The 19,743-nt window shown below is 30.6% G+C and overlaps 2 protein-coding genes across 4 annotated transcripts in view; one reads left to right on the top strand and one right to left on the bottom strand.

Moving 5' to 3' along the window:
- LOC126865691 (muscarinic acetylcholine receptor M4) overlaps positions 1-3,412 on the bottom strand; it is a 52,027-nt gene extending 48,615 nt beyond the window's left edge. Inside the window, exons 1-2 of one of the 2 annotated variants that reach the window (XM_050618502.1) lie at positions 2,936-3,412; positions 2,417-2,856 (exon numbers count right to left, since the gene is read on the bottom strand). The gene's annotated coding sequence lies outside the window, so the exon portion shown is untranslated. Of the gene's footprint in view, positions 1-2,416 lie in introns of both variants that reach the window. The other variant, XM_050618501.1, reaches the window with a different exon arrangement.
- A 9,995-nt stretch (positions 3,413-13,407) lies between these two features.
- Positions 13,408-18,819, top strand: LOC126865700 (lipid storage droplets surface-binding protein 1). Of its 2 annotated transcripts, none has more exons than XM_050618521.1 (8): positions 13,408-13,908; positions 15,520-15,678; positions 16,167-16,352; positions 16,438-16,630; positions 17,192-17,361; positions 17,588-17,845; positions 17,946-18,044; positions 18,192-18,819. In XM_050618521.1, the coding sequence occupies exons 2-8, from the start codon at positions 15,532-15,534 to the stop codon at positions 18,327-18,329; spliced, it is 1,191 nt and encodes a 396-aa protein (XP_050474478.1). In that variant the 5' UTR covers positions 13,408-13,908; positions 15,520-15,531; the 3' UTR covers positions 18,330-18,819. The 2 variants fall into 2 exon arrangements, with proteins under 2 accessions (XP_050474478.1, XP_050474477.1); XM_050618520.1 differs by lacking the exon at positions 13,408-13,908 and adding an exon at positions 13,942-15,220.
- The last annotated feature ends 924 nt before the right edge of the window (positions 18,820-19,743 follow it).

Genomic DNA, 19,743 nt, shown 5'->3' with positions numbered 1-19,743 from the left:
GCTTAAAGGGAAGAAGTTTCATAGGTTTCTATATTCAACGTTGCTTCATTACACTTTACAAAACTTTATTCTCTACAGCTATTCGTGCAATATTAATTTTTAACAGCATTAGTTAGAATAATGAGTATTTCGGCCTATATCACTCTTTGAACTGAGTGACCATGACAGGATAATACAAATACACCTTTCTCTATTCACAAAGAATTAACTAATCGATATTTATCGATTATCCTTTAGAAGTTCAACATAGAACGCACGAACTAGAATCCTTTTGCGTTCACTATCAACTAATCCTCCGATCATGCTAAAATACTGAACTTAATAGAAAATGAAATTTCGTTTTTTGTAATTTTATTTTAATATCTCTTAAAAGTGCTAATTGGAAAGTGAAAACCTATAATATTACTAGCTTTCAATATATCAATTACATACTTTTTACGTAATCAAGTTTGCTTTGAAAACTAAAGTTAAATATTCACTTTGATTAATACCGTTATACATAGATTATCATTTCCGCGTTCTAGTATGTCTTGCGTATTTATAAAGAACCCTTCTAAAAATGTTACTATAAGGTCTCTGTAAGAGTATAAAATACTGTTTATTAATAAAGATAAATATTTTTATATTATCTACATATATAAAATTTGTCTTATACATCCGATAGAAATCCTTATAACAATATAGAAGTATTTGAGAAATACATATAATTTTGTATTATACATATTGTATTATATTATTATATACAACATATTATATCATATTATTATATTCTGGTATAGAAATTTGAATCGATATACAAATCCTTCTAATCATGCATACATTATTTTTTAATTAAATAAATAATTTCTTGTCACGTTCTAGAAATTTTAAACCAATAATTTTTCTTCGAAGATGGTCCCTTATTTAATATTAGATTTGTAATTCATATTCTTTCGAATCCAAACCAGCTGGCTGCTGAAGCGAGCAAAACCCTCGTAAAAAGAAGACTAAAGAGAAAACACCTCACTGGCCTCGCTAAAGAAATAAAATAGACAAACTCAAAGATGGTATCCCGCTGGGGGTAGCCATCCACATGTTATTTGGCAATAAAGCTAGGAAAATTTACCGAATTTCTAGCTGGACAAATTGTAAAGTACAAATTAAATAATAAAACAAATATATTCTTTCGAATAATCAATCTACTTAATAAATATGAAATTATCCCTTTTGAAATAATAATTCCAAACGTATGATATATGAGAATATTTCTAAAGTGTATAAACGAATTATATCTTGGTATCAGATTGTGTTCAATTATAGATTTCTATATAATACTCATCTTCTAAAATAAACCATGATATCGATATAAACATCAAAGCCAAACCAAAATGACACTCTTTTTTGTCACGGCATTCCTTTTATCTATTCTAACTGTGTCAATCATAGTTTGAATATCGCTTGGTTGAGTGGAATAAATGGTTCTGAGTCCATCCACATTACAGTTGGCACCATTGAAAATTGGAGTTTTTATCTAGCATGAAAGTCGCAGGGTACCAATCGGTCATTTTCGAATTTGAATAAACTCCAATATTTTCATTTTGTTCCGCGTGGGAGATTTTCCATGTAACCATTTCCCCTTTCTCAGTGAGACGGGCAATGAATTTACATTTTTATTAAACAAAGCGTGATCGTTGGAATGTATAATTTTTTCAATAATCGATCGACAACTTCACGCACGCACAAATAGTAAAGCAAAACGACGTACGTTCTACCATATATTCGTTGTTTCAAGGGGGAAAGGAGATTACCGTGAAAATCGCGAAAGCTTAAAACAATATGTTAAATTGAATCGAATATCAAATTTGCAGGCATGTAAAGGAGCTTTTAATGCCTCGTAAATAAATTAAACAAATGGAATTTCATAAATATCACAAGATATTGTCACTGAAGAGTAGTTATCCGACAATATTTTCAACTGCAAATAAATTTCGATAATACAGAATTTTTATTTCTCCAATTACGAATGAAATATAATAAAATTGAAATGATATTTTTATCATTGATAAAGTTGTATAATTCTAGTTCGACTTTTATAACTGATAAAGGATTGATAATGCTTTAGTGAAAAGTGGCCTTTCAATAATATTCAAATTAAATTGTTCGAATATTAATTAATTATTCGAGTATTGTTAATTCACTGTTCCAATAAAAATTTCTATTAATTTCTCCATTAATTAATTTCTTCATTAAGTCATGTCTTATTAGGTATAGATTACATTGTTTCGCTATAATTTAAGACGGATTTGAAATGTTTGAAGCTCAGACAATATAATACAACGTTCGAATGCAAAATAATGAAAATTCAAGATATGAGATACAAAATTATAATACAGGAATAAATAAAGTACGTAAAGGCAACAAGTAATAGGTAACATACCTTGTGTATCCTTGGAGAGAAGGACTACGCCGAAGTAGGCCACATAAATCCCCAAAACTTCAATTCTCGGTGTTCCACTTTGTCATGCCTGTCTGAGTTCTTAGTTTCATCTTCCGGTATTTCGAAGTTCTGGATCGGTACAGAATTGTCACGTTACAGTTTAACAATTCACGAATGATATCACCGCAAGAAACCCGAGGAAGGAAACCCAACAGAATGTTTTTCATTCATAAAAATTGACTCGACTTGTCAGCGATAACGAAAAGGCGCAAATATCACCAGAATCGACTACTGATTCCCCAGTTAATAAATAATCTGGTAACGAAAGGTTCCATCACTTTTTCGAATTTTCAGAATTCACTAACCGTGTTGGAATAATTCGAGAGTTGTAGTATTAGAACGGTTCAGAATCTGAAGAATTTGCCAGGAATAATGAAATCCTAAAATTATTTCACCTCTGATAGAGTATTCTCTTTATTGTCAAAATACTCTGACCATATCCCCGATTTTTCTTCCTACCTCATCACTCGTGTATCGACGTTTCAAGATCCCTTCTAGCAGTAAAATAGCATTACCGGAGACTCAGATCGTACGGATTGATAAAATACATACATCGTTCTTGGAGACTCTGTACAACATATTCTTCTAAGGCTTTTACTAATTACGGACGATTTCCACTGTCTTTTCTCGTCACCCGCGCACCACATAACTCGACCAAGTGTATCGAAGCTATTAAAGCTCGATTATAGAAATAACTAATTAACCTCGTGAAGCTCGATGACAGAGAAGAACGACGGAATCGAGTATAACGATCTGAAGGGATATATCTCTGTTATCTAAAAAGACATGTCGATCTCGTACGACGGAAGGATTGGTGGCGGAAGCGCGCTACTTCCGGCTCCGTCGCGTTTCAAACTCTGCTCCGAATGGGACTTGACGGCGAGTCGGCCAACGGACACGCGGCGAGAATTCAAGTGAGCGCCGTCAGCGTCGCGATTCCGTGCAGCGTCGTCAACCTCGTTCCAGGAGACGCTTGCGCACCAGTGTCCGGCGCCCTTCGACGTTCGCGTACAGGGATGAATCGTTCCTCCGTACCGTTGTTATCAATTCACCTAGTTTTCTTCATAATCGCCGAGGAACCTAGGTGACGTTTAGGTGTGTGAATTAACAATGAGCCACTCGATTCTGATGACGACACGTGGACGCGCCACTAGACTGATATATTAACTACTCGGTGATCTTCTACATTCGAAAGATGTTATGCATTTCTACTGCTTTCTACTATAATATTACGCTAATATCTCGCATTCCTTCTTTTATTCTTCCATTCTGACCCCCTTTCCATTCCTTGTCTTGTGCTTGTTTCCGTCTTCTTTCTGTCATCGCGTCCTCTGTAAATTCCCTTTCTATGGTTATCTGAATTTTGCATTTTCGAAAAGTATGGTAAATTTAATTAACGAAAATTATTTTCGATTTATTCGTCATAGTCGTAATAACTTCTTCGAGTTATAGTAATAGTGAAGTTAATAGGAGAAGCATCTGTGTAGCGATTAATTCACCTGTGTCAAGGAATTTTGAGGGAATTTGAATTTCTTGTAAAGAAAATTGCGAAATTTGAAGAATTGATGCAAATGTCTTTTATCTTGAATTTAAATCTTGATTTTGATCTTCAATAGCTATCTTGTTTTTATGCACACGCGATATTTCCTCATTCTTTGTTGATTCGATTATTTTCAAGATATTTTATTTGCAATTGGTATACGCATTTAGGTTACGTACACTTTATTCTTTGAAAATTTATTTAATATCGCTGCAGTAAAGAGGTGAGCGAAACATTAACGATTATTAAAAGTTGATATCAAACTCAAGTATACTAAATATCCAAATTGTGGTACAAATATATTGATACAAATAGTACTTGATATTATTCCTGTAAAAATACATTTACATAAAATCACGAAAACTTTCAAATTAAAATATCAACTACTGTAAAATCGCTAATAATTCCTAAAGTATTACAATGTTTATAAATGATGTATTGTGGATATGTTAAGAATTATCGTTTATATTGTTACGTAGAATTAGTTGCAGTTAATTGAATCTACTAAAAGACCTTGGTTTACACATTATTACTTGAATATTTTTAATTTTTTGTTTGATATGGAAACAAAGATTCGGTCAATTATATTAAAAATTCGGGACGAGATAAAACATGATATTTCGCTTTGCACATCCGTTACTTACTGTTACCACAAGGTAACACAATGGGCATTGTCAGACATAAGATGAAAATTTGTAGGAAGGAAAGTCAAAAAGAGGAGAAATTCTAAAACAAACACACTTGCAGGACGAGTTCCGTAGCATTCTTTCATTCTTACATCGTCATAAATTTTATACCCAAGTGACCATTTTGTTTCAGCTTATACTATTTTCGCGTTTAGCTATTGCTTCCTACGTATTTTTATCTTCTTTCGAGTTAACAAAGTAACCATTATTAGGGTAAACAGGAAAAGCTTTTCTATCTATTATTATTGGTTACATTAAAGCTAGTATAAAAACTCATCGCAAGTACATATTTATCAAACGTGTTCAGTTTTTCTATGATCGTTGTTTCCTGGGATTATAAATATCTATTTTTAAATAAGTAGAAATATATATTTTCGCAATTAATGAATTGAATCGTATAAACTCGTAGGTATTATACTCCTATTAAACATGATATATTATTAATAAGTATTGTGAGCAATATATTACAAAGTGAGTATATGTACATATACTAATATACTGATTGCAACACTAAGCTTTAATTACAATCAAGCACAGTAGGCTACTTAAAATGTAACATATACCTACAAATAAATCAATAATTTCAGTAGTATAATAGCTATGAACTATTTGAACAGTCAATGATTTAATAATTCTCAATGTATTATTGAAACTATTCTTAGCATTAATAATATTAATTACATAAGTTTGTCCTAACTTTACAAATAACTATGATAATTATGTCTTTCTTCAATATTAGTAAAATTTCCAGATACTTTATACATATAACACGCACATACACATCCACAAAAAATTCTTATAGTAAGTGTTCAAATTTCTTCATGAAGCACTATGCACACGTGCGCGTGAAATTAAAATGCGCGTTAACAACGAGACAGAATAACGCGACTTGCGATGAAAATGTCCTTTACGCGTTCGAGGCAAGTTGGCAGAGACGTAAGATTTGAGGAATTGTTCGAGATTTGATTCGAAAAATAAAAAGAAGGGGTTTGCATGAATTCGCGCTGTGGCTTATCTCGAAGTTCAACTAATTGTACGAGTTTACATCGCGGCACGGCGGCGCGGCGTGATCACGTCGATTAACGAACAGCTTTTGGAGATACACGACACGCTGCAAACTGTGCAACGACAGTAGGTCGGCGCATGCAAAGCTCTATCGCTGATCCCAATCTTCTCCTTTGACGAGGATGTGTGATCGAGCACAGTCCAAAATTAACACCGTGCCACAGGAGCACGAGCGAAGCAACATAGCGTCACGAACAACACAGGGATCAGTTGATTCGCCCCTTTGGTACACGCGTTCCTGAGGACTTGTCTTTTAAACTGGGTCAAAAATATGTTTAATTGGACTGCCATTCATATATATGCTTTGACATATAGGAGGCTGTTATGTAATTGATAGACATAATAGTATATTAATTGCTAGGTTGTTGGATCATTGAGTGGTAGATTCTGTTAGGTTTCTGCAGATTGAATAATTGAAATCTTAACTCTCATTGGTTTCTTGTTTTTCGAACTTGACTTGCCTCTTGACAGAAAATGTATAAAATTAGCGGAGGATTAATATAATGAAAAATTCGCAGTTTACATTCATAAATTTTTTTCATGGAAATTAAAAATAAAATTTTCGTATATCAGATATAAGATTTTTCATACTGTTTACGAATTACAAAGTAACATGCAGGGCATAATACAATAAATTGTATTATATATCCTCCTTATATTTATTGCAATAAATTAAAATAACATATTAAAATTTATCTTCGGTATGTATGGATGATTTCCTGGATTCAAAAGTAAAGATACTGAACTAGTTTTGTTTAACATTTATATTAAATATATTATATGTAAATTATTTAGTAGCATATATTACTTCGCATAAATATGGATACTGTCCATTTCCACCGAATGGGAATAATATGAATTTATTTGATAAACAATTGTAAAATTTCATATTACGTCCAGGAAATTTTTCTCTTGTATCTTATATTTCCTTTTATATGACTGCAGTAGCAGTTCATTTCTCATGACATGTTTCGTATCATTGAAGTCAGAAGCGTCTAACGTACAAACGAAAGTTGAAACATTACAGAATATACAACAAGAATACCGACACTTTATTGCAATGTTTGCATTCATCATACAAATGTTGTCATTATTTATATTTACCAATGACGTTAAACTAAAATATATATCGAACAAGATATAACAGTACGGCCAATAAAATTAGTTTAACTAACTTGAAGTCGTTCTTTAACATTCCCTAGAACATTTATTAACAATGGTATCATTTTTCATCAATCTCTTCAAAATACGTAGCAAATAATTCTTAGTTTCTAAAATATATTTCAATCTACCATCGCTTAAACCCATTTTCTTAAATCTTAGAAAAGATGTCTGATGTACGAAGATCGTCTAGAGTGACAATTGATGAATAACGATTGATTTTAATGCTTTTTAAGTGTTTAAAACGAATGTCTTTGACAATGCATCTAATTAAAATAACAATTCACTGATTATTATTTTTAATTATTTTTAATTGAATGTGTATAATAAATATACATATCTGTGTGAAATAGTTTTGCTTATAATCGCAATATATATGACGCCCGATGGGATTCGGTTATGAAACGAAAAAGAGCATTGAAAAATTTTACCCCTGAGGTAAGGAGGGACTTGTCTTGGATATCTGTTTGAATGAAGGTAACATCAGAGAAAGGTTTTTGATGGGGGTTCTGAGACCAGAGCACAGGTAAAGACAGGGTTTCAGAATGACGTCGCGACGGAAGCTGAAATGAATGAACGGATTGCTATGTCGAGGGTGGTCAACGTGAGAATGGCCACGTGAAAAGAGACAGGAAAAAGAAGGGAGGAAATGGTCGGAGACCCTCATCATCCTCCGCTAATATTTACTTACGCATATGCAAAGACCAGACTGGTTACCAAAAAGAACTATCTCGTTGGTATTCTTTGATAAAGATACCCGGAACTATGGACATCACATTCAGTGACCGCACCTAACCCCGTTTAATACACCTCTAGATATCCATCCACTTGATATCACTATGCACTTTTGTGTCTAAAAAGGAATCAATAATAATAACGTTATAGATATATGTTAATATTGTGTAGTGAATGAGAGAATAATATTATTGTCGTGTGCTGATTTTGAAAAGAGATTCATACGATTAGATATTAGTTGGTGATTATATATTATAGACGTAAAGTGTATCATATATACAAAAAGTTTTCATTATAAACATTCCATTTATATAGAAATGTTAGTGATTTACAAATTATTTTATTTATTTAGATCTATTTAATATTAGGGAATAATATTATATATGGATACACGATAATTTGAAATAAAAGATAATAGGCGTATTTATAAGAAATGCGTAGACAACTTTTCGAAAATGGAAACACTGTATTTTATTATACTATATAGAAAGAAAAAATTAATTTAACGTAATTAATCACCGACAACACGGGAATAAGTATATTATTGTTCAGGCAGATACAGCCTTTTGTGTCCGATTAGATGCGGCAAGTACTATTTACAATGCATATACACGTCGCGTCGTCTCACTTTAATCTCTGAAACTCTATTCGCTATTGGAAAAATAATTTCAAATACAATTTACTGTGTTTTGAGTGTGAAGTAATTGCGGCCTAAGAGCCTAACAATGGACATCTCGTATTTGTAAACACAGCTGTCTATAACCAACAACATTTGCGTAAGTTCGTGCCACGGCCACATGACATTCACAACTACGAAGAACATCTTTTGTCTATTCAACGAAGGTAAATTTTGTTTAACCCTAAATGACCTCAGAACTAGGGCTTGACTAGGGTCAATGAAACTATTTCAAAGTGCATTGTACACCCAGTTAGAAACAAATATGCGATTTCATTTGAAAAGAGATAGAAGTTCTGAAATCTTGGACATAACTCCACTTGGGAAAAAATGTATCCATTATGGGATATTTGCCTTTTTCTTCAACTACTTGTGATAAAAATAATTGCATGCACGGATTAATATGGGACATTGGAAAATATTTTGAACTAAGAAAAATTAAAGACGTTTATAGATGATAATTAAACACACAAATAAAAATTTGTCAAATAATTTTCGAATAATTGGAAAGCTTCTCTTGTTGCCGTTTTAAAATTATTTTACTTTTAATGTTTCGTGATATATTCATTTATTTTTCTATAGATAGTATTTCTAGACATTTTTAGCACAAAATAACAGGTCAAGTTATAAAATATACTCTATTTAATAAAAACTAGGATTAAGTTGAACAAAAACAATATATGATATAACATTCGAATTTGAATGCAGAGATTATGTATCATAGTGGTAGAGTTGTATAAAACCCGAACTATTTTTGTCGTTAAATGTTGAATACAGTTTAATACAAATATTAGAATAATAATAGATACTCGATTACAACACTTGTTATCTAAACATTTTACTACTCGAACATTTTGCTATTCGTGTGCTTTATTATCTGATCGTTCTACTTTAATATGAAATTCGCATTATAATGCGTCAATATTGTGTGTCATAACATTAAAAATGAAACGTGATAAATAGTTGAAATGAAATAGGAGACAATTTGAAATCTAGGTAAGAATATGTGTTACAGATATAAAAACATATAATGTTTTTAAGTTAACTTATAAAGTTTTTAACTCTGTAAAACATTTAATCGACATTTGTAGAAGAAAGAAAGTCAATCAAAGTCTAATTTTAACTTAATTTTTATCAGAGCCTTTCTTCTTCCTTAAAAAAGTTGACCTTGTTTAGCTAGTTCATCCATTTTCTCTCTTACAAATGAAAGTTTAACTTAATCTGTTACTTTTTCTTTCTCCTCTTGTGTTGCTACAATTCTGTTAATTCTTTCTTCTCCCATAACGGGATCAATAAATCTTGCCTTTCGTTTTCTTGATTTTCTGTTCGAAGCTTCGACTACGCGTATTAAAAGATATTACATTTACGATAATATTTTTAATTAAGTTAGTTATTATTTTAAAATAAAATCAACAGGTTTCAATTTTTAGTTCGTAAGCAAGTAAGAAATTTGTTACCATCAATAGATAATGCTTCATATTCCTACATACTTACATATGGTTATTCGTGATCTTTTTTATCATTAACTAAATTACAGATAAAGCCACAGACCAGTAACCTCTGTGATAAACCACAGACATTTATGGATAAATCCCTTAACGCTCGGTAGTACAGATCGCGATGTTCCGTAGATATCAAGTTCATTTTTATCGCTTTCGATGCTTAAATTGAATATAATTCTTATATTCGTAGCAAATCACAAAAAGCATAAAGGAACGTTCAGATGATGAACATTAATGTCAATATTACTGTCAATATCCAAAATTCTCAACATTACCATACATAAGAGACTCTCTAGACCACCGACGACAAATATAGATGCATTGTCAATACAATGTTGAAAACCCTAAATATTGACAATAATATTGATCATTTGAACGCTCCATAAGAAACGCTCTGATTCTTTTCGAGGTTGTGTTTCAGAATGTGAGACACAAAATTTTAAACACAGGTCTATTTTGTATTTAGTCAATGATGCGGCTGATAAAGTATCTAAGTCTAAGTAATCAAAATATCATTGAATCTGCCGGAAACTAACAATTAAATCTCATATTTTATTATACCATATTATATTACTAATATCTTACAATAACTGACAAATATAATATACCAACTTCAACACGATTGTATTCTTTAAATATTTTTATCTTCGCTACCTTCTTCGAGCATTGAATAATCCCTACGGCATAATGTTTTCCGTATTCCAGGAATTTTTTGCATCGTCATTTACGTATCATCTAAAAGTTAGTCATGACCATGACTATTATAAAATTCCCATTATGCTGAGTCGTATGGCTAATTACGCTCGTAGAGAAACCGCATTTCCTAAAGAATTATTATTTACTGTAGATTTTTTCAATAAGTTACTATATGTATTGTATGATAATGTTTGCATAGAAACCAAAAATAAATCTTGATATACATCACAGTTAAAACTAATAAGATCAATTGTAGAATGTTTGTATTGAACATAAATTAGAACCGCGCTCCACTTATCATTTGCTTCGCGTTAAGAAACTAATAAAAGAAACGAACAGTGAGAAATCATTTTATGACAATAATAATAATAATAATCTTGTAATAGTGATAAATAAAAAAATTAATTGTTGATAATATACTCAGCGACTATCCTCTAAAACAATTATTAAATCACACGAGGAGCCGCGATAATTTCAACTAAATATAGATATCGTTTATTTTATTGCACTTCGCTGCATATGCTACACTTGATCGGATTCTTATTATATTATTTTCAGTATGCATATACATACATGTAATATTACATGTATATGTAAAACATATACAATGGGCTATTACAAAGTTTGAAAAATTCTTTAAAAATTCTCATTTCATTTGGATATCTTTAATAATTTTAAAACATGATTTTAATCATTCTTATATAATGTTACAATAACCAGAAGAATAATCCAGAAGAAATGAAACAATTTTCTAATTCTAATAACAAACATGCTTATATATCTAATAACTATGTTCAACTTAATTTTAAGTGATGATTCTACTAATTGTATATATTAAGAAGAAGATTATTTGTACAAAATGGACTTGTGCTATTACACTATTCCTATAATATGGATATTGAGTTCCATTTTATTGAACTGAGAATATTTAAATTTAAATCTTCTAAACCATATAAAATAAATTAGCGATATAGAAAAGAATGATGTACACGTGTAATCGTGCGTGTACATAATAACCATTTACCATGTGATGCAATTATTGCATTAGTGGGCTCAGTAATTCATTTCTCTCCTTATTACTTGTTATCTATGTCATTAAATTGGGATTGATGAACTAAGAACACACTTAATTACAGTGTGGTTGTGTCTAATTTTCTACATACTAGGTTTATAAATTGAGAAACATTGTATTCAAACTTATTTAACATACATTAATATTATAACAGTTATACAAATAAACTTTTTCTTTGGGGTGTTTTAGCTAGTCTTGTTTCGGTTTAAATGGATTTTGTTGAAATCCTTTTTTTAAACGATAGATACCATATCTCTTTGGTAAATAATAAATAAACCAACTCTTAATAAATAATCCAATCAACCTTTAAACCTTTGACTTTCTAAAAATAGATAATTTGTTTTCCAGCGACACATTTCAAAAATCAATATTTCTTTCAAAGCAATAAGATAAAATTCGCCTAGAATTTCCCGTCTTTAATATAGAAAGATGTTTTATTTCTTAATCCTCGAAAAATCCATCCCACTCTTAAAATAACTATCCAATTCAAATAACTCAAATAGCTTTTCCTGAACTTGATCATTGACTAAATAGTTTCCAATAGATATCCTGTAGTACAAAGGTTATCAGAAATATGATTTTTCTACACCTTAATATCACGAATTAATCTTTGTTTCTGTTACAAAGACATAACAGTCTGTCAAATGGACTTAGGAAGAATTAAATTCTACTAAATAGCATAATTGTATAATGATACGTTGTACAATGAAAGATAAATTCTAAATCGTCTCATTACTTTACATTGATATTACTTAACTTTTTACTGAAATTCAGAAATACAAATTTGAATTCTCATTATCTAAACTGAATTTTAATATAATATTAAATATAGGAAAAAATATGATACGTGATGTCTTCCTTCAAAATACGTGTCAAATAAAAAATAAGATGTATTTTTATTCACACATATTCAACTGATTACTATACCATCCCATACACGCAAATAGTCGTTTGATGCGATGGACTTTGTATAGCAATTAAGAACGTCTGCCGGCGATAATTTAAAGTTTTCCACGTAGTCTCCTTTTCCACTATAAATTTTCTATAGCTATTACTATAAGTAGATACACTGCCCTTCGACTACTACCATGTCGCAACTACTTTCTTCTTTATCGTATCGCTTATGTCTGGCGTTACGTATTTTTAAATGTATAATTTTCTGCATGCGTAACACGTTATATATGTTTTACATTGAAATAATTGAAATAATTTAAATGTTACAAGTATTTGAGAATTACATTAATTCCCAAATAATTTAATTTCTAAATACGTACTACCACCGTTGTACATTTATAACTTCAGATTAAAATATTTATTTACCATTACTTGTAACAAATGACAAATGGTTACGATGATGATGATTTTTAAAAATGCTCATCCAATTATTTAGGATGATATTCATCTTATTGTGTTCTATAATAGTAACTTTCGTTTTAGAATTATGTATCTTTTCTTTTCTTTCTAATTACTGAGACAATTCGTATCTCCATGAAATTGACTGTTCAACATTAATGAATTGAACCATTGCAACATCTAACATTTTCTGAATTAAAAAATTGTTAGATATCTTTTTATAAACAGTTGCTGAATATTTTTGTACAGTAAGAAACTTTAACTTTTTCAATGAATTCTGAAAATATTCAGTTTGAAATTTCCATCTATATTATTATTTTCCATTAGAAATTTCTATCATCGATTTATTAAATTTCTAAATTACGAAACATTGTATTTCATTGAAATATTTACCTGTGAAAGTTAATAATCGTGACAGATATAGAAATCAGATTCCCTTAAAATCGCCCGATACTAAAATTCGCTGCAAACTATAAATATTAATTAACTCAATTTTTACTCCAATTACACATATAATTATGTATATAAAAAAATATGCTTTATAGTAAACCTAACCTTGAATAGTCTAACATGCATTACCCCTCGTGTTTAAGCAAAAAATTAAATGTGAATGAGCGGACGAATCAGGATTAACCTTCATTTCTCTATGATCTTTATACAGAACTTTTACTGTGTATTATTAGATTATAAGTGTAAAGCAAGAGCTGAGAAAAAATAGATTCATGAGGCATGATGGTCGCCGTGGCTGTATAATCGGCGTGTCATAGGTCAAACCGATGAGATACCATTTCGCAGACTCCGACGTGCAGTCAGTGGCGTGTTCTTTCGCGAAACACTGACTCTGTCATTCCATCTGTTTTTACACCCTGCTAAGTTCCGTTATATAATTTCATCGTGATCAAGTCTTCGCCTTACTATCGGTCCATTTGCCTTTTCGCAGCCTAAGGTAAGGATCAATTATCTGTGCAACTACTATCGATCGATTAGTCATTGGTTAAGTCCAATTTTCATGGATTTTCAAACTTTAATATAGATTTAAATGCAATTCGATCGTCCTCGTGTGATCCGGTCACTACATCTGGCGTTTACCGTAAAATTCATTAATCTCTGTCTCTCTGGTAAAGTTCTATTTTAAAGATTAATAGAATCTATGTTTAATGAAGCAAAATTTTATATGCGTATTAACTTTGTTACGTTATATAAGAAATTGGATAACTAATTCCTATCCTTATTGTGAAATAGATTCAAATTGTGAAATTCGATATCTGTATTCTCTATATATTCTCTATACAACTATATTAGATACGGCAATATTTTAGGTATATATTGAGGTTTATTGAACTTGTTATTATAAAAATATTTTCTAACAACGTTATAATATATTTTGTAATAGCTTCGAAAATATTTATTCCAATTACTTTCGAACGATTATTCCTCAAATTCGTTTCTTCCGTGCTTATATACATATTGAATCTGATGGCGCTTTCTTCTACTACTACTACTTCTCTCTCTCTCTCTCCCCTTCTCTCCCCCCCTCTCTCACTCTCTCTCTCATGTATATACATCATATATATCATATATATAAATACGAGATATTGTTCGAATTAGAATTAGTTCGAATTAATCGACAAAGTTTGCGTTATGGTTTCGATAAGCGCGATAAGAATAAGGGTATCGACCGGTGTTTAACGTGAACCTATAGTATAATTTTATAGTTTTATAGTAAGTTTGAAACAAACTTGTGTACACCGTTCTGTCGACATAAAATTGGCGTTTTTAGTTTCGGAAGTGAGACAACTTATATTATTTATATTTGTATTTATTATTTAAGTATATGACTTAAAGATGTAGGTAACAGATCTCTATAAATAAATCTAAGTTATTGACATACTTGAAGAGAAAGTACAGCCTCGACATTAACCACGAGGTACATTATAATGTGACCTTTCTTATCAATTGCTACAACTGGTTTCTCTCGATTAGTATACAGCACTGTATATATCGTGTATTTAAAAATTTTGCAAAGCTGTAGGAATATTATTCGACGACGTAATGTAACTGATCAGACCTTTCTAATCATTAACTTCCTTTACTATAATTCATACATTAGGCACGTTATATGCATACAATCGTTTTATACTCTTGTTTGCACTTGTATGTGTATCTATCAAAAGTTATCACACATTTATTATAAACAGTACCAACAACATTCGTTTTCTTTTATTGTAAGACGACTGACGTCAAGAATATTGTTAAAAGTAAGTACTGTAAGTAAAATGAAATGTTACCATGTCGTTGTTAGTTCTACATTGTATGTATAGATTATTTACGTTTATTTGCTAGAGATTTATGAAAAATATAGAAAAGGAATAAATTTTTAAGATGAAAACTATCATTCGGAATAGAAAAGTGTAATATGATACAAAATATAATTAAAACATAATATACAAAAACATACATAAGTAACAGAAAGCTTGAAATTGGTACTTGTGTATACATATGAGTATTAGTATTTTTTGTACTAGAAATGAAAATAATAATTTTGACTTAATTACAGCAACTATCTCAAATGGCGCGAACGAACCCGAAAACTCGATATTCCGAAAACAAACGGCACTCCGATTTGCCGCGTTTCGAATCAGTTGTTAGAATCTCCAACCTGCCTATTGTAGAAAACAGTATACATATCGCTGGTAACGTCTACGATAGACTAAAGGTAAGCAAAACTGTTTTAATAATCTGACAGTTTCACGAATCGCTCCACTTTCTCTCATCCTTCACTTGCTAGTTTCGTTTGTCGTGAAAGTGCCGTATGTTTGCAATGATCAGCAAAACTTTTATATATGTACATTGTATCCAGAAGTAAAATAGCGTGAGCAAACTGCTATCTTTAAAATAGAGAAGTATGAAAGTATATAAACTAAAAATGAAAATATTGCTTTAATGCAAGAATTTAAATATTTCTCAATGACTTTTTAGTTAGAAATTTTAAACGGCTGATTAAGATAAATGCACGTGTATGCAGCAATAAAGCAATTTGTTAATAAGTTTATGTTCTTTATATTCGTATTAATTTAAATGTCAACCACATCTTTAAACATTAATCTTATTCTACTTAATCTTCCATTTATCTAGCTTAGTAATCGTCATATCCTCACGAAAAAAATCAAAATCAAGGGACAAACATGATATTGTTAATTTCAGCGTTCAAATTCATTGATGAGCTGGAGTTTATATACTGCTGAACAATCACTTGCAATTGCAACAGCGTCAGCGAAACCTGCGATTTCCGTATTAAATGGGCCTATTATGACGATCGATCAATTGCTCTGTAAAGGTATCGATATCGTTGAACAGAGAGTACCAGCCGTGCATCTTCCTCCGCATCTTGTAAGTACAGTTAAAGTTAAATGTTAGTTATTTAACATTTCATTATTCTAAAGAATGAAATCAATGTGTATTTTATATTACAAAGATATACTGCAATGCACGAGAATATGTGAGCAACAAAATCGTGAGGCCTGTTCTAATGCGTGCCGGAAGCGTGAAACTGATAGGAAGCCAAGCCGCGAACGCAGCGGTAGATAGATTAGATGGGGCTCTAACTGTCGCAGATAAATATGTTGATCGTTACTTGCCTGCTGATTCTACCGATACAGTAGACCATGGTAAATTATTCGTTTTAAATTGCCGATAGTAATTTAGACCATATTTTAAATATTCTAATAGCAACTTAAGAAAGTAATCTTTTACACTTTCTATATACAGTGGATACAAAAAGTATTCATACTTCATTGTATTTATTATAGTATTTACGTATTAACTAATTAAATCTAAGTATATTAAATTTTATATCACTTAACAGTAATTTCATATGATTACAAAAATTTTGTACTATGAAAATGAAGTGTATAAAATCTGGTAAAGACACACTTCATTTGGAGAATAAAGGTATGTGCAAATACATTTTGTTTATCACTGTATGTATAACAAATGAAATCATGTTCAATTAATATCAAATTAAACTTCTAAATATATATTAAATAATTAAATTAGTGATTTTCCCTCGCATTATATACCTTTTCGTGTATTTTTCATCTTTATTTCTTTGGTCTCCATCTTTAATCATCGGTTCTAGCGTTTCAGTGTTAACTGATACGTCAAGTACCGTATCGAGCAAACAAATAATCGATTAAGTTAAATCGTTGTCAACGAAAATTATTTTTTAGATTCCTCTCCATCTGAACCTGTGAGTAAGACCACACGAACTATCAAACACGGTGCCAGGTTATCTAGGAAATTACAAAAACGGCTAACGCGTCGCACATTAGCGGAAGCTCGAGCGCTTAAGGAACAAGGAACGGAATGCATTCATATACTTTTATATATTGTAGAATTGGTAAGTAACACTTCTTTCAGCTGATATACGTAATAAACAATACAAATAATAAATAAAAATTAGCAAAAGTAAAAAGAAAGGAGAAGGAAGCCTTGAGTAAGTATTATTTATTTGTATTATCTATTAATATCATTTACTGAATAAAGAAACTATACTTTGCATCATTGATCACTTTCCAATTATATACTTGCTCTGTTATGCGAACGATGAAGTTGATATGTTACAGTTAGCAACGGACCCAAAACTAGCGTTTAAAAAGGCGAAAGAACTTTGGGGAACATTAAGTTTGCCTGAACCAGAAAACCAAGCTCGACCAGCTACTCTAGAACAGTTATTGGTTCTTTTAACGCGTGAATCTGCGCGTCGTATTGTTCATCTAGTGAATGGGACAACAACGTTAGCAGCTAGAACCCCGCGCAATCTTGGTAGACTTCTCATTGGAGTGTCGCATCAATTGCTCGTAGTTGCGGATGCTACTTTCAGAGTAATTGTCAATAAATTTGTACATCATTCAATTCTTGAAATATTCATTACTACGGTTCCTTCGTTTATCTATGTTTATTCGGCCTCTTTTTGTTCTGAAGATGATGCCAATTATCGGTAAAAGGGGTGCAGCAAAAGAACAAATTTCAGCCATTAATTTGGCTATACAAAGGCTCAATTCATCTACAAATCATTTATTGGTATGTAGAATTCAAATAATGTTCACTCTAATGATGTTTAACCACGAACCACATTTATTATAGATTTCTATTAATTATGATGTACCTATGTCATCAACTAGTATCAATACAAAAAATAGTATCAAGCAACTGATGCTACTTTTACAGGAGCAGTTCGCAACTTTTCTAGCTGGTCGTCCATGTGTTTCCAAAGTAACACATGCAAAGAGTCATCAACAAAACCACAACAACCACATGTCGATGTCTTCAAAACCTCCCGTAAATGGTATCGATACTATCGAGTAACAAAACTGTGGTTATAAGTTATTTTGCGTAAGTTCCGTCTATGATAGCATTTATTTCAAGGTTGATAACTATGTATCAGGAAAATTTCTCATTGAAATTTCACAGATAAATAATATCCACCGAAATATTATAATATAGTTTTCGAACACATTATACTCCCACACTCACATTAAGCAATTAATGAATATTTCTCTTATATCGAAGACATAAGTGTGTATTGTATCCGTGTCATTCCTAGTTTTCAATTCTTGAATCTACATTTAGTACATAAACTATAATGTGTCTAGAAACAAGAAAGTGCAAAAATAGATATTATGATAATTTCACAGTCATCACGATGCCATTAAAAAATGGTCTATTTGTTTTGTTGACTCGAAGTAGATTATACATTCTTGCCCGTATATATCTTTAAGAAGCTTGTTATTGATGTCTCGTTATAATTGTACTAAACATATTGAATATAATATATATAAGTTGTGTTTGTGTTTAATCCAATGCAGATATCTTTGATTAGTTTATGCATCTATAATTATCTTAATATGCCTCTTACATTTTATTTCATTGAATGATATAATTTAATAAATTTCAATTTTTAAATTATTCAAACAAATTTCGCAATAGTTAGAAAAGTAATAAAGAATAGTACATTGCAAATAAGTAAGCGAATTTAGATAAGTAATTTTTTTAAAGCATTAATATTACTTTAGACCTAATTATCGCTTCTGTTATCAAAGCTAATGAAACTAGATTTTCTAACTAGTACATTAATGTGTTTTAACGAAATGATAAGGTACACACACGCACACATACACACAGAAACAATTGAATTAAAAATTTCACTTTTTAGCGACAGAATGATATTACGATTTAAATTGTGAAGTAACAGAATCTCTCCCCCCCCCCTCTTATTTTATTTTCAATTGTTTAAGATAAACTGTAATCTGTATCTCTTTAATCATTATTATTACTCTATAATATTATAATATTTAATCTTTCTACTTATATAAATTTGTTTTTGCAAGAATATTATTCATTCTACAAGTATAGCTTATATTCTTATCCATGTTCAATTTAAAATATTGAAAATAATATCAGTATTTCAGTTGTATAGGAATAAATTTTTATGTCTTCAAATCATTGATTTTAAAATAGATATAATACAATAAATGCTTTATCAATACAAAATACAGAAAAATGGTGAATATAAATTGGTTATAATATATTGTTATTGAGGGATAATATATAAAAATATACATGTATATGTAAGTAGAACTAGCACATGTTAAATTAGAATTAATGCTAATTACTCATTATATATTATTCTATGTAGCTCCGACATTAAAATAAACATCAAAATAAATAAAATTAATTAATCTTTCATTGAATTCTTACCGAATCCTTTTTAAGAATGCTA

The sequence above is a fragment of the Bombus huntii genome, chromosome 5 (assembly GCF_024542735.1).
Source record: "Bombus huntii isolate Logan2020A chromosome 5, iyBomHunt1.1, whole genome shotgun sequence".
Lineage (NCBI taxonomy): Eukaryota > Metazoa > Arthropoda > Insecta > Hymenoptera > Apidae > Bombus > Bombus huntii.
The sequence above is the reverse complement of the archived record's forward strand: the minus strand, read 5'-3'. Positions and strand labels throughout refer to the sequence as shown.